This window comes from Molothrus aeneus, chromosome Z, assembly GCF_037042795.1.
Source record: "Molothrus aeneus isolate 106 chromosome Z, BPBGC_Maene_1.0, whole genome shotgun sequence".
NCBI classification, from domain to species: domain Eukaryota; kingdom Metazoa; phylum Chordata; class Aves; order Passeriformes; family Icteridae; genus Molothrus; species Molothrus aeneus.
In genome coordinates, this window is record NC_089680.1 from 27,248,635 (window position 1) to 27,264,005 (window position 15,371).

General features: G+C 39.0%; 1 protein-coding gene across 1 annotated transcript in view; it reads right to left on the reverse strand.

Annotated features, from left to right (window-relative positions):
* KDM4C (lysine demethylase 4C) overlaps positions 1 to 15,013 on the reverse strand; it is a 250,929-nt gene extending 235,916 nt beyond the window's left edge. The window contains exons 1-2 of the mRNA XM_066568823.1: positions 14,881 to 15,013; positions 1,489 to 1,653 (exon numbers count right to left, since the gene is read on the reverse strand). Coding sequence (XP_066424920.1) covers positions 1,489 to 1,632 — 144 coding nt within the window. The 5' untranslated portion in view covers positions 1,633 to 1,653; positions 14,881 to 15,013. The remainder of the gene's footprint in view (positions 1 to 1,488; positions 1,654 to 14,880) is intronic.
* Between the last annotated feature and the right edge of the window lie 358 nt (positions 15,014 to 15,371).

A 15,371-nucleotide genomic window follows, 5' to 3' on the forward strand; every position in this document is an offset into this window, starting at 1 on the left:
AGAACTTAAATTACTGTTTCTGCAAATACATATAGTTCTTCTGGTAGTCATTATTCTTCTTGCATTCATACCTGAGACAGTACATCCTGGACTTAAAAAAAAATGAGGTTCCCTAATTAAGTTAATTTTCTATTACTATCAAAACTGATTTTTTTCCTGTTATTTTAAAGCTAATATCAAAAACTTAGAAAATGTTCCTTAAACTTTTGCAGCATTAATTATTCACTTGATAAGATTTGTTTTAAAAAATACTTAGTTGGTTAACTTTTATTTATAAATTTTTGAGATATTGTCAAAATATAGTGAAAAATAGAATATAAAATTCTCAAGACAACCCAGTAATGTGTTGAAAGTACCTGACAGACTGAAAACAGCAAGAGATGCTTTAATGCTGTTCAACCAAGCAAGAAGATACCACTACAGTGAAGGTCACTACTCAAGATTAAAGGACTGCAATGCGTCATCCCCATACAGACAAACAAGTTCCAGAACACAGCTGAACATAGGAAAAATTCAGCACAGGCCTTCCACTGTTGCCTATTTATCACATTTCTACTTCTTTTGGCAGAGAAAATTTTGAGAATATAACCTATGTACTCTATCAGATGAAATAAAAAAAACAACGTACAAGGTTTTCAAAGAGTGAGGAGTTCAGTTTTGCTTTGTTTCACAGGAAGCAGGAATGGGCTAGGGGGGAAACAAAGGATTTCAAGTTTTGTTCCTCCTCACTCAGATTCTAAATGCCTTGACCATGCAACATTAGCTTCAAAACCCAGCGATGGAGATAGCTGCTCCCACAGAGTACTTAAAATAACTAAGCTGGTAATTCTAGATTTGCCCTGGTTTCTGCTCGTTTGAAAAGTGGCAAAATGAACACAGCATAAACAATTATATGATGTATCACTAAATTATGTCAGACTGAATCTCTGACAATCCCTCTCTGATAGGGGAGGAACTCCTGCTCCAAGATCTTGGATGTGCCATTGTTCAAAGAGCAATACAGCTGCAGTTAGTGTGCCAGAAGTTCTTACTAACAAGAACAAGAAAACTATTTCCATTCAAACACTGCCTTAACATCTTTATGTTTGCCATAATGAAGTGGGATTATTTGCTCCAGGAAAGCTTTACACGACTCTAAAACATCAAGTTCAACACCTGGTATATCAGGACTACTTTCATTTATACTATCAACTCCCTGCTTTGTTCTGATTTGACCAAATATAGTTTGAATCTACTTAGAAAGAGATCCTTTTTTGCTACTGTAAACTTGTAAACAACTTACAGTTACAGAAAAAACACTACACAACACCTTCATTAGTCTGCATGAAGTATCTGAAAGGCTCTTTCTTAAAATAGTAACAAATCATTAACTACTCCTTGAAAATAATTTAGAAAAAAAATAAAAAGGTCAAGTTTGTAATCAGCAAAATACAAGTAATGGGAGATCAGGTATTAGAGGCATTTTTCTTCTATGTTATACATGTTTACCTTTGCAACTCCAGCCCTATGAGCACCTTGTGATTCCATGTGTGCCAAGTATTTGTTGAATTCCCGGAATTCATCCATCGAAGGCCTAAAAGTCATGATTTTGCAGCTTGGGTTGGGAGGACTATCTGAGGTAACAGTAGCCATTCTGGTTCAATTTCAATCTACCTGTTAAAAAAAAATCATACACTGTAGAGAATAATCTGTAAAACCAATTCTGACATTCAACATACATGGTTTCAAACAGAAAAAAAATTATCTACAGTTATCTGCCCAGGCTAATATAAAAGGCACAAAAGAAATGCTTATGTTTTATCCTTACTCCTTTGAGAATACTCAGCCTTTATCCAGCACAAAAACTTGCAAATGACAAGCACACAGTCCAGTCCATACCTCTGCTTTTACGCATGTTTCCAAGTTAATCTAGGATCTTCCTGTGCAGACCCACCTGCACATTCTCTGTCTAGAGAGTTACATTACACAGGCATAACCCAGAATAACAAAGCTACGTGTTTAATAGAATATCACTATTTCCATTCAATAAATGGAGAAAAACAATGTACTGGATCTAGCAGTGGCCAAATGCCAGAGGACCCATTAGAATAATTTACTCATTTTTTGCTGCAAGATAAGGAGTAGAGCAAAGCAGGCTCAAAACTTTAAAGGGTATAAAGAAAACTTTATTAACAGAACTAAAAGAAAAAATAGTAAGAAATTAGAAAAAACCTTCAGAACACTTCTCCTTCCCCCAACTCTTCTTTCTTTTCCTGCTTCCAACATAAAGAGACAAATCTGGTATTTTCAGTCAGTTTACCACTTTTAAAATAATCTTTCTTCAGTTCACTGGGGGAGAGAAGTCTCTCCTGTCATGCCATGGAGACTTCTCCACAAGAAACAGTTCTCTCATGCTTTCAATTTTCATGAATTGCAGCCACCCAGAAATCTGAAATCATGAAGTTCTTCCCATGGTTTGGTAGTCCTCCCACAGCTATCTCCATGGGTCACCTCAGTTTACTTGGGGTGCAATTTTAAGCATAAGCTGTTCTAGTATAGAAACAAAAGTTCTTTTATCTCTGGGAACAGAGGTTTTCTTCTCTCATCCCTGGGGCCAGGTTTCTCATCTCTCTCATATCTCTGTTCAAGTTTCTCATTAGATCACAGCTACTTCAACATCTGCTTGCTTCAACACTGGTGCTTCTGCTCACGGCTGTAGCTAGAACACTACATCCTCCCACATGCATTCCATGAGTTACAGGGAAAAAAAGTCGGGTTTATCAAGTAGATCTTCACCATAGCCTTACAAGAGAATTTCAGCCCAAGACTAAGGCATCTCCTCATTCTCCTCCCATGTGGGATTTGACTCCTTCTTCACTGACCTTGGTGTCTCCATGTTATTTTCTTTACGTGTCTTCACCCTTTCCTTTTTCTCTCATTTGAGAGAGGATTGATGTCTGCAAGTTTCATCTGTGCACTAAAACAGTTAATATCTCGCCCTGGCCTATAGATGGTTATGTGACCTCTGCTGGGCAGCAGCCATTCTGGCGGCATGACTGTTTCCTGGCCCCTGCCACACTCAGCTCCAGCTGTGGGGCTGCTTTTTTGCACAGGGCTGCAGAGCCACCTCTGTTCTCAGCTGCACGATTTTCCGCAGTGCCAGAAGGATGGCTAGGCAGCTCATGGCTGGAGCAGAGTCTGACTGGGCTCCACCGAAGGTGGAGCAGAGCAGGCCTGGCCCACCAGCCATGGCTGGAACTCAGCAGAAGTAGCAGAATCTCAGCTGAGCCATGCTGCGGGCCAATCTGGCCGTGAGCAGGTCCCAGCCCAGCCAGCGCTGCAGCAAAGCAGGGCCTGGCCCGGCCAGGCCATGTGGGGCCCACAGCAGAGCAGGGCCTGGCCTGGCCAGCGTCTAGTTACCTGTTCGAAGGCTGGAAGCAAGAGAGTTTTTCCCAGGGCTTGTTCGTCTTTAAGTGTGATTTCACAAAGGCATATTCAGCTCTCTTAAGTGGTTTAACAGGGTGTCAATATTCAAAATTAGCCAGCTGATTGATTCTGCCAGGTCCAAAGGAAGCTCCTAAGGTCCTTACAGGGAATCACTTCCGTAGCTCATGATTTTTTTTTCCTTAACTAAGAACTAAGCTACATTAAACCATGACAACCAATTATTCACTTCCCACTCACACTGCAAATACATAGGAAGAGCACTTGGATTTTCTAGCTCTCACTATCAGCAGTTTAACAACAGGAATATATTCCTGCTCATTCTCTGAAAACTTCAACAGAGAAAAAAAGCAAGTAAGCTATACATATAAAATCAGCATTTCCTCTGATTTCCATTTCTACATTGAGACTGACTAAAAGCAAAAGTTATTTCCACTTCATTCACCAGGATACAGTACTCATGAAAGGACTGAACTTCAGGCAAGTGACAGATAAACATTACCTTCAGATCAGAAGGTGCTGCAATTCCAAAGTATAAATCATCATGTGCCATCTGCCGTTCACAAAATTCTTCACTAACCTTACAGAAAACTGCTTGTAACAAATTTCTTCCAACATGCTCTGATCAGATCTGTGGTTACCTCAACCCTTCATGCCAAACACTGGGTGCCAAACTGGCAATTAAATACCACACAGCTGATCACATTTCCCCCATCCATAATGAGATTGGAAGGAGAATCAGTGAAAAAGTAAAAATTCATGAGTTAAGAACAGCTTAATAATTAAAACTAAGTAAAAATTTTTTTTGTTTATTATTATCATAGAGAGAGAGAGAAAAAAAGCCCAGGTGATACACAATACAAACTGGTGGTCATCAGCCACACAATACAAACTGGTGGTCATCAGCCACACAATACAAACTGGTGGTCATCAGCCACCCTTCTGGGTAACTCCTCCATGTTATATCCTGGGCATGCCATTCTGCAGTTTTGAACAGCTCTTCGGCCAGTCTGGGTCATCTCCCTCACAGGTTTTTGTGCATCTCCTTACTGGAAGAGTGCAAAACACTGAAAAGTCCCTGATTAAGATTAAGCACTATCTGACAACAACCAAAATGTCAGTGTCTTATCAGCATTATTCTCATACTGAATCCCAAACATAGCCCTGTACCAGCTAAACACACAAGTTAGTATTAATTCTGCCAACTCATACGAGCACACAGTGTCAGATGTCACCTGCATCACCTTTCCCTACATCACAGATGAAGCCCATTTCCAAAAGCATAACTTGATTGACCAATTAACTTGCAGTTACTATGTAAACACATGAAATAAAATTATATATATAGAAAGTCAGTGTCAAAAGGAAACCTCTTACCAGCCATTTAATCCTCATTTTCTCTGTGGGTGAAGAGCATAAGAAATCACAGTGCCTGTATTCATTCCTATAGGCTTCAAGCTCTCTCTTCTTTGGAATTTTTTTAATGTGAAAGGGTAAAAGTTTGAAATATTTCATATATTCCTTATGCAAAAGGGTAAGGAGACAAGAAAAATCAATATCTTAGTGGTTCAGCAGGATTATTTTTGCCAATGTCTGATTTCAAGCACCAGGCACAACAATTTATGCAATAATAACAAAGTTATCATTACATAAATTACCATGATAAAAATTTCTCTTAACCAAAACATCTCACCAAAATACACCAGTTTTAATAGATAAGCTGCTCTGAAAACAGCCACATACCAAATCAACTGAATATACTGACCCTGGTGCTTTGACACAATGAAGAAATTCAGTTAATTTAAGGATTGTTAATTGAGTTAATAAACTATGATTAACTCACGCTGTCACAACCACACCTCAGCATTCTTGCCTGGCTACCAGACTCTTAAAATCCTGTTTGTGAAGATACTCACAAGATTATTCCCTTTTCTCTCCGTAACTAAGTAGACACTCAAGCATGTAACATATTGCACTGTGAGGAACTTCAATCTGTATCACAAGCAGAATTAATAAATTTCAACTAATTATGAACACATGTGTAGAGTATTAGAAATGCTGAAATTTTGCCCAGCTTCATTGCAGTGTAAAAAATACAAATCCTGCCCTTCACAGATCTTGTTTCTACCAGCTTCCATCTATCTTAGGGTCCAGAACCCTAAACAATGAGCATACAGACCAGACAGCTGTGTTACTTTCAATAGAAATAAACTATTCAATTCATGCTCTTGTGTAACCCTTCTTCCTCAGTTAAAAACACCTTCTCATTAACTTACTGGGTAAAGCTGCTCCTTGATAAGCACAATGTTTGCAAGAACTCCTTAAGAAGATTCAACCACATAACATCTTTCAATCAGGTGGCACAAAGATCATAAAGGCTATGAAGAATTTGCTATGCTAGAAGTCCATTAGATGTTTCTATTAATTTTATGGTTTCTTAGTAACTCATCATCTTCTTTATAACTATCAGTTATAACTTCTTTATAATCTATCAGTTGTAACTTCTTAAATCTGTTTTAAAATTTCATTATTGCATTTCTTCGTTACAAACACCAATCTGAAACAGTAGGCAAGAGGTAAGTACTGAGTTAAAATGTCTAAATTTAACACAAAAAATAACACTATGCTGCAAACTAATCAGAAAATGTTGGCCTTCCAATTCAATTCCATTAACTTCTAACACAATATATAATTCTTTCAAGGACTTTGAAAGAATTGTTCGGAGTCCTACATTCTTTCTCCAAACAATGCCTACTTTTGGTATTTTTCTCACACGCAAAAAATTCAGTTATACCCTAGCCAAATCATTAAGACAAGAGAGCATAATATATACTCCAGTGTCATAGTTAAGAGGCTTCAGAGGCAGACAAAATCACAACTACTAGGAGACCATTCTAACACAAAATCTGCACTGCAATCATATTATTGCTGACTTAATTATTGCACTTAGGTGTATATGTAACTACTTATTTTGTGATACGCTGTACAATCTAAGAAATAAAACTTCCAGAGCTTTTATTGACTACTACACAATGAAAATGTGCAAATTATTAGTAAATACAAAGTTATAAAAAGAAGGCAAACATGCCCAGGATGAAATAGAGAGACAAGTAATATGTATACAGGAAAATTTTACAGGTATTCTAAGTCCCTCATATCAGCAATGTAATCAGACATTTTCTGTCCCCTTGTATGACAGTACTGCACACTGAAAAAGATGCCCATAATTACCTAGAAAAACAAAGGGTACTGTGAAAAAATGTGAACAAACCTCACTCAAATTATCATGCATTAGTACTTTACGTAACATTGAAAGAAGCTTTTTAGCTAATCATGGGAAAGCTTTAGCCAAACAAACCCAAGCTATGAACCTGATCCAATAAACTCCACAGCCTGTCCATAAACCTTCAATTTCTTAGTGACCAAGTAGTCTGCCTATGTCTTAAAAGTGTCTGATTAAACAACTCAGAATATAAATAAAATATAAGCATGTAGTTTGTCCAAAGTTGCCAGCTAAACAGCTAAGTTGTCTAGCCAGGAACTAGGTTCAAGAACCTGATCCTTCTTTTGAAAAGTTTATAGCCATTGCAAGGCCCTGTTAAAACCCTCAAATCATCAGCTAGGAGAATATTAATGCTACATTAGTCTTAATACTGCAGAAGTGAAAACATGAGGTCAGCAAAGTTCAATCATCCACATCTATGCCAGTATGTAGCCCAAGAAATCTGATGAACTAAAAACGCCAGAGTCCAACACTAGAAAAGCTCACACAGAGCAAGATGAAATCTCAATAATGCTACAATGATTTACATAATCCAAGATGCAAACATATTTCACTAGTTATGATGACAGGAAAAGTGCTTTTTAAACAAATCATGCAAAATCTAAAGTGCACAGCTTGTACAGACATAACAGATACTAAAGAACAGAAGTGTACATTACATGCTTGATAACACATTTTAGTCCACATGTTTTTTGGTAATAGCAAAATCTACGTAATTGTTTCCTCTGTATCCTAAGAAAAGGGAAGGACCTCTATACCCCATCACAGCCTTTACAAATTAGTACTAGGCAGCTACAATTTCCAACCTCCACTGCCAAAACATTGAACTGCTTCTTTGTAATGTCCACATACTAGAAAAACAGCATGTGTTAATTTGCAGTTAGTTAAAAGGCACAAAAACCTGTAGCCTTCACTACATTAAACCAACTTTTACTATTACTATATTCTCTCTCCGCCTTAATATTATACTCTGAAGGCTATACACTTCTTTTTGCTTCTAGCCAAAAATAAACTAACCAGTACTGTGAAGTCCGCTCACCATCAGCGGGGAATCCAAACTTTCTGGCTCCAGACTACAAAAGACTTTACAAAATAATTCTTCCAAAGATGCTTTCTGGAACGCATCTCTTGACTGCCTACTTAGGGCAGTCCCCTCTACTGAAAGCACTGTTGAAATAAACAAGAAAGCACAGACTAATACATCTACTCTGCTATTCACAAAATTATTAGCTAACATGGAAAAGCAATAAATAACTATAGGCCACTGCATCATAAAATAAATGTGTTCATATTTTGAAAGATAAGATTATTTTAATCTCTGTGTTCTAATAGATAACATTGCAATGTACACAAGCTTTACTCTACTACCAAAATTAAACAAATTACGTGAAACAAACTCCAGCAGAAGAAAAAAAGTATGAAGGAAGATGGGAAAAAAAATCAAATCTCTTAAGGTCACCACTTCTCACAGATAAATTAAAACACATATTTTTTAACTTTTCTTCCAAATTTTCACCCACACTAAATATGGGAAAACAAACATTTGACAAGAATTCATTCTGATAACTTTTTTTCAGTAGATAACAACAAGAAAAACTTGTCCAAAGAAAGGCATGTACAGGAAGGCCCAGCTTTTTTTTTTGAGGCTGTTTTGCAAAATAACCATGTTTGAACCACCAGCTCTCCATAAACAGGAAAGGAAACAAGTAGTAGAAAATTGTGCCTTAATCTATATTAGTTTCAGCAGCAATTTTACTTAAAAGTAAAAACTCTGTGAGTAGATTCATCAGTTTTAAGAAGTTGTTAGCATTCTGTAAGCAGGTACCATCCAACCCCTTGTACTGTTCAGCAAAGCAAATTCAAAAATCCGAAATATTGCACTGGTACACTTTCAGGCAACTGGAAACACAAAAGCACAGTTTGCATGTTCAACAGCTACTGGGCATGCAAATAGTTAATTCTCAGTATAATTTGAGTTTGCATAGTCATGTTTGAATGGTTCCTTTAATAACAGTAAATGTGCAAGCAATTATGTCTGCCTACTTTATGTTTCCGGCTTCAAAAGAGATCCTATCCATCAGGAATTCCAAATCTGCTACTTAGGTTATTTGACTGTATTAACAGTGAAAATAAATATATGGAACATAATGCTTTGTATTTGTGGTATGAGGCCAAATCTCATGGTTAGGTATGTATTCCTCAGATATTCACCATCATCAGAAAGACTCAAGTTTATAAATGTTACAAGTACTGAAGATTTTAATAGATTCTACAAACTTAAGAAACCAAGAATCTGGGTAGACAACCATATTCTGAAGATCCTGAAACCACCCCTATTTTACCACAAAGCTCTGAATAGTTTGCAAGCTTCATTACAAGCTTAAATTTCTATGTCTGGTACTACCCTACAGCAACAATGTTTCAAAATTATAAATTGGTTTAACTTGAGCCCATAAATTTTGAACTGAAAAATTACTTGAATTCATTCCTAGATATTCTTCTCTCACACCAGGCACACAGCATGAAAAATATCTTGAAATAAGTGATCTGGGACAAAGGGCAAGGGAAAAAAAACACAGAAAGTGTATTTTTCTCATTTTTATCTGCTACTCATGACTCAAGAGTTACTACTTTTTATTATTAAAACACAGGTATGAAATCCATAGTCCTAAATAAAAGCAGCATGTAACAGCCTCCAGTAATGGCAAAAGCAAGTTATCAAGAACTAACTAGTCTCCACATCTTCACAATTCTTAATAGCAGGTATCTAGATATACCTAATTGTTGGGTTAGCTTATAATACACATTTTCAGAATACTATCTCATTCTTCAGCAATGTATATACCAAGGAATCCTTAAACATAGAGGATATTACTACATTTTGCAGAGTGTGATGATTTTTCCCCATGATTTTGAACTTTTGTCAGCCTTTAATATTGAAAACATTTCATCATGAAGCATTCTACAATCAACAACATGCTAAGTGATATATCTTCCTCTGTGTATGTTGAATATTTCACATTTTAGTTTCATCTCATAGCTCATGTGAATTCTGAGAACAACTATCTAACTGCTCTTATCTACCTTCAGACCATACAGGTCTTACACTGTCTTCACCATGGTCTCACACTGTCTGTCTTCCTCCTAAGCTGAAAACTTCTAGTCTCACCCAAGAAAATTCATTCCATATTTCTGATCATCTGGATCTCTACCATCCCAGTAAATTACTTTTAGTCAAGGGAAAAGAATATCCAAGCTGAAAGCACTATTTAAGATGCAAGTAAACCAGCAACTCACACAATGGTGTAACATTTTCAAACTTGGGTGTAGTCCTCAAAGAGTCCAGACAGTGGTTTGGCCTAACTCTCAGTTTTCAAAAAGCTAATTTACAAGTACCTGAAATTTCAGAAAAATATTCATTGCTAATGCAGCCTATAATATTGCTAGGGATAGAAATCACAGGTGGTAGATGTGAACTCCTTCCTAATTAAGCACTTTTTTAAGCACAGTTTTAGTAGGTCTGTCATTTCTGCCTATATGGCATTTAATTAACTCCTCTAACAAGTCTCTTCCCGAAAGATACCCTTACAGCTCCTATAGTCCTTATAGGTTGTGTGCAGAACCAGGAGATGAACTCAGGTGTCCTTGTGTGTCCCTTCCAACTCCAGACATTCTACGACCTCACAAGTCCTTAAAATCAAAACATATATTTTTTTTCAGGGATATGCCACAGCAACTGTGATAATAATTTTCCCAAAGAACCACTATATAGCAAATCCTTTATTAGAAGCTGAATAAGGACAGCATGAAAGGGGAAGAAAAAGAATAAACAAAAAACACCAAACACATAAATGAGGCTCTATAACCTGAGAAACAGAAAGATGTACTTGTCTCTCTAAACCTGCTTACTTATGGAACACCTGAAACTGAATTTCTGCACTACTAAAAAAGTTCACCTTCAGTGTGAGCACTTCCATCCTCATAAAGGGTTTCCTAATTCAAAGACTAGTTCCAATTCCCCTGCCCTCACATTTTGGCCTAATTTACCACAGACCAAATACCTAGTGGCCAAGCCACATCCAGCAACGTCATGGCTTTCTGTTGTTATGACTGAAAGCACACGTATGGTCAGCTTGCATGACCAAAAGCTCCTCACTCCAGACTGATCCCAGGCCCCTGAAATGACATACTATTTAACAGAGTGGCAGACCACCCAATGAACTCACAGAATGCTATCTACATGGTTCTTACCCACAATATTTTATCTGACAAAAGGAGCAAGTTCAACTGTAAAGGGCCTTGAGGGGAAGCCATATGAGGAGCAGCTAAGGCCTCTGCTCAATCTGGAGATGAGGAGACTGAGGGGAGACCTCATTGCAGTTACAACTTCCTCATGAGGGGAAGAGGAGGGGCAGGCACTGATCTCTGCTCTGTGGTGACAGTGAGAGAACCCAAGGGAATGGCCTGAATTTGTGTCAGGAGAGGTTTAGGTCGGATATCAGGAAAAGGTTCTTCCTGAGGGTGGGTGGGCACTGGAATGAGTTCTCCAGGAAAGTGGTCACAGCTCTAAGCCTGACAGAGTCCAACAAGCATTTGGACAATGCTCTCAGGCACATGGTATGATTTTTGGAGTGGTTGTGTGCAAAACCAGGAGATGAACTCAGGGGTCCTTGTGTGTTCCTTCCAATATTCTATGACTCTGCACAGAGCTGCATCACAATAAATATAAAGGAGATTTCCACAACACTGTGAGTTTAGAAGTTTCACCAACTCACATAAGTATAAGCTGTACTACACCTCTGAAGGCAACAAATCAGTTAAGAAAATGTTTTTCCTCTATTATTAATTAATTGTTTTTTAAAGTTTTAAATCTTTTACTTATCTCACCTTTGAAATATTTACCATAATTTATTCAAATCACATACTCCAAATACTTCCATCAAGTCAAACCCAGACATGAAGAGTTTGATTTCTAAAATTTTTTTCTATGTCTTTATTTGTAGCTTAGATTACAGACTTCTACACTTTTCCCCAATTTATTTTTAAATGGAAATTACTGTTTTTCAAAACAGTTTATGACTAGAGACAATTTATCCAGCTACAAAGCCATAGGCTCATTTACCATTTTGGCAACTTATATGCTTTTTTCATCAAAGAAATAAACTGTGAAAGTGAAACAAAACCTGACTGAGCACAGTCATGTCTGTCATACAACACCTACCCTGAATATAAGTATTTATCTAGGTCTTCTTAGAGACAAGTTACCTGCTAATCACTAGTCTTAATTTTATTAGACAAAATCCAGCAGGATATCGCAGGTGTAATGAGGTAAATCCCAACAATCCAATCAAGTCACTCTACATTTTACTGGAATGTCACAAAGGACCTGGAGCATATTTTGTTTGTAAAAGTTCCCTAAAATATCTGCATCAGTCAATGAATCATCCCAGCTTGTCTGAGAATCAGAAACTGACTAGACACTGGATTTTTTTCAGTATTCAGTTTTCATTAAGAGATGTGTTTTGAACCTTAACTCTGGCAACTTTAATACCTTAAATTTAAAATTCTGACATGTTTTCTAATCTTTGTTCATATAGATTATAATGATTATATAGATGGTCCTCAGTTTTCAGGGTATACTGTCCTAAATATAGTGTCCCAAATATTCTGTCCCACAAATGTTGGACACAAACAAAATTACGGATAAAAGTGAGTTTTTTGCATAGCTCAGTTGTACAACTACTAACAGAGACAAAGCCAACAACTCAACTGCTATGTGCAATTCCAGAATTGTAAACAGGTGAAATTAGGTTGGAGGAAAGGGTAAGACTACAGCAGAATTAATTACGACATAAAACGCCACTTATGAAACCTGAAGTAAACTGTAAGTCTTCACATAACAAAACTACAATAAATCTTCATTTATAACAGATATTGGGACTTTGGACCAGCAAATTTTTATTAACATCTTCATTATATGATTTGATTACACAACAATTACTACCCTCCAAGTATAAAATATTGCATATCTTCAAAATATCCTATGTCTTCTGTGATTCTAAACAAAAATCAAGAGAAAAACTCACTACATCACTTGCTGATTTTGAGATATGAATTATCAAACTATCAAGTGACTACGGAGGTTTTTACTAGAGAAGTATTAAAATCTTAACATTTCAAAAAATCACTTTTTGAACCATCCCTGTGATCATTCAGACATCTTGCAAATACTTTATATTAACAGGTAATACATCTTCCCTTTGAAGCTCCATGTATACTGAATTCATGTTTCAAAAGTTGTTAGGGTGAAGCTTTTTTCATTTATATTGGAGATGGTAGGATAGAAATACCACCTTTAACAGCACCACAACCCTATTCACATTCTGTTCAGCATAAGGTTGATATGAAATGAAATACATCTCACTAAAAGAAAACTAATAAAAAAATTGAATATCAAAGTGAATTACCTGCAGAACTAAGAATTAGACCAACTAAGAGCTGTTTAAACCCAGAAAGTCCTTAATCTATAACCTATTTGACCCAATATTTTATAATACAGTTAAGCATAAAATTGCATTTTTTAAAAATTACTATGTTTGCTAATATTACCTGAGGAATATTCTAATAATGAGCAGTTGACAACAGAATTTTATTATTTGAATGCAATACTGATTGTGCACTCAGATTTAGTGCAGAACTATTTATTTGATTTGTTTAGAAATTAGCTCAAGAGATACAAAATACTCCATGCAATACTCAGCAATAATTAAAGAGTAAAACTTACAGGATTTTATTTTTTTCCCCTATTTTATGGTATTTACCATTAAGAAAAAAAGAAAATATCAGAGACAAAATCAGATAAGGTTTTTTTAAAACAGCACTGACCAAAGACTTTTCTCTCATACACTTTATTGCAACTCTGATCCAACAGCTATTTAACTACGTCTACATATCTGGGTGATACATATGGTTTCCTGGGTCAGTCCCTAGAAAGGAAAATGCTAACCCAACACCACTCCAAACCTAAGCTGGAGAAGAAAAACAGCATGAGGGTCAGTAGTTCAACTTACTCTCATTTCAACTACTGAAACAGGAATCATGTTTGTGTTTTCCATCTTCTCGTGTTTGGAAAATACTTCTGTGAAGCAGTGCCACCAGCTACTTATGACAGTACCAGCAAAAATAAAGGTAAAGCCGAAGTCAAATTTTATCCCATAGACACAAAAAACCCCCCACTGCACTAGGTGTCACTAAGTTTCTTTCTTGTGGAAAAAGTGATTCCGCTTAAAAGGTGCTGGTTTAGTAGCCACTAAATAGTAACTTCAGTTCCTATAGTTGGTAATTCTCAGCAAAGAATCATAAAGCTGCACTTCAAAAAGTAAAATATAAATGCCGTTTATTCTCTGAGCTAGTATAATTGTTTTAACAAACACACGGACACACGAGTATTTTTTCCTAACATAGTTAACCTATCAGAAATAATACTTTGCACACACTTCTCACTGACTTTCTCAGCTAAAATCAGAGGAGAGTAACCTCACCAAGAGAAGACTACTACCATGACAGAGACCTGATCCCAAAACCAGCTTCGAAAGCGTTTTACAACCACGGACAGATGTGGAACAGGCGCTTAATTCGGTTCTTCAGTCAGCACAGAATCCTGAAGTCTTAGCTACATGCAGGAACGAACGAGCTGCACCAAAAAGAGACTATCTGGAAAGCCCGCAACAATTTCATCAAATCCCTGACAGACACGGAGAGAGAAAAAGGTCTATTTCACTCCGTCCACGCACTTCGACCACGCGGAGAATCCGCCCGACCTCCCGGAGAGCTCCCACGGCAGCCCCGACCCAGAACTGCCAGCGGGAAGCAGGAACGCCACATCCACTTTTCCCACTGCCGCCGGTTTCGCTTCCCCACCTCGGTCGCAGCCACCCTCTCGTCCGCGGCGCGGAGTCCCCGCACCCATCCCCTGCCGGCGCGGGGGCTGCCGCGGGACCCATCGCGCCTGCGGGAGCTGCCCGGCGGCACTTCGGCCGCTCCGCCCCGCGCCCCGGAACCGGGCCCGCCCGGCGATGCCCCGCCGCCGGGACCCGCCGCGCACCCCCGCTCCGACCTGGCCCGACCCACTTCGGCCGCCGCGCCGCCTCCCCCGCTCGCCCCCAGCCCCATACCTCCGCGCCGCACACCCGCGGCCGCCGCCAGGGCCAGGTCGGCGCTCCCTCCGCACCTGTCCGGGAGAGGCTCCAGCGGGCAGGCGCGGCAGGAGGAAGGGATGAGGGGCGGGGCGGAGTGGGACGGGAGGGGACGGGACGGGAGGGGAGGGGACGGGACGGGACGGGACGGGACGGGACTGGACTGGACTGGACTGGACTGGGCAGGGCAAAGCAGAGCAGAGCAGAGCAGAGCAGAGCAGAGCAGAGCACGGCAGGGACAGGGACAGGCCTGTTCCCTGCCGCCGCCGGGTCCCCCGTCCCCTCGAGGCTGCCCTGCCCGCACGGCAGACACCTCGCTCCCGGATTTCGGATGACAGCTGCTGCATGCGCACGCGCGCTCGCGGGGGGCAGCGCACGTGACCCAGGGAGAGGCACCCGGCGCGTCACGTGCCGGGAGCGGGAGGCGGTGCTTCCGGGCGGGGCAGCGGCGCTGTGGGAAGGCGGAGCAG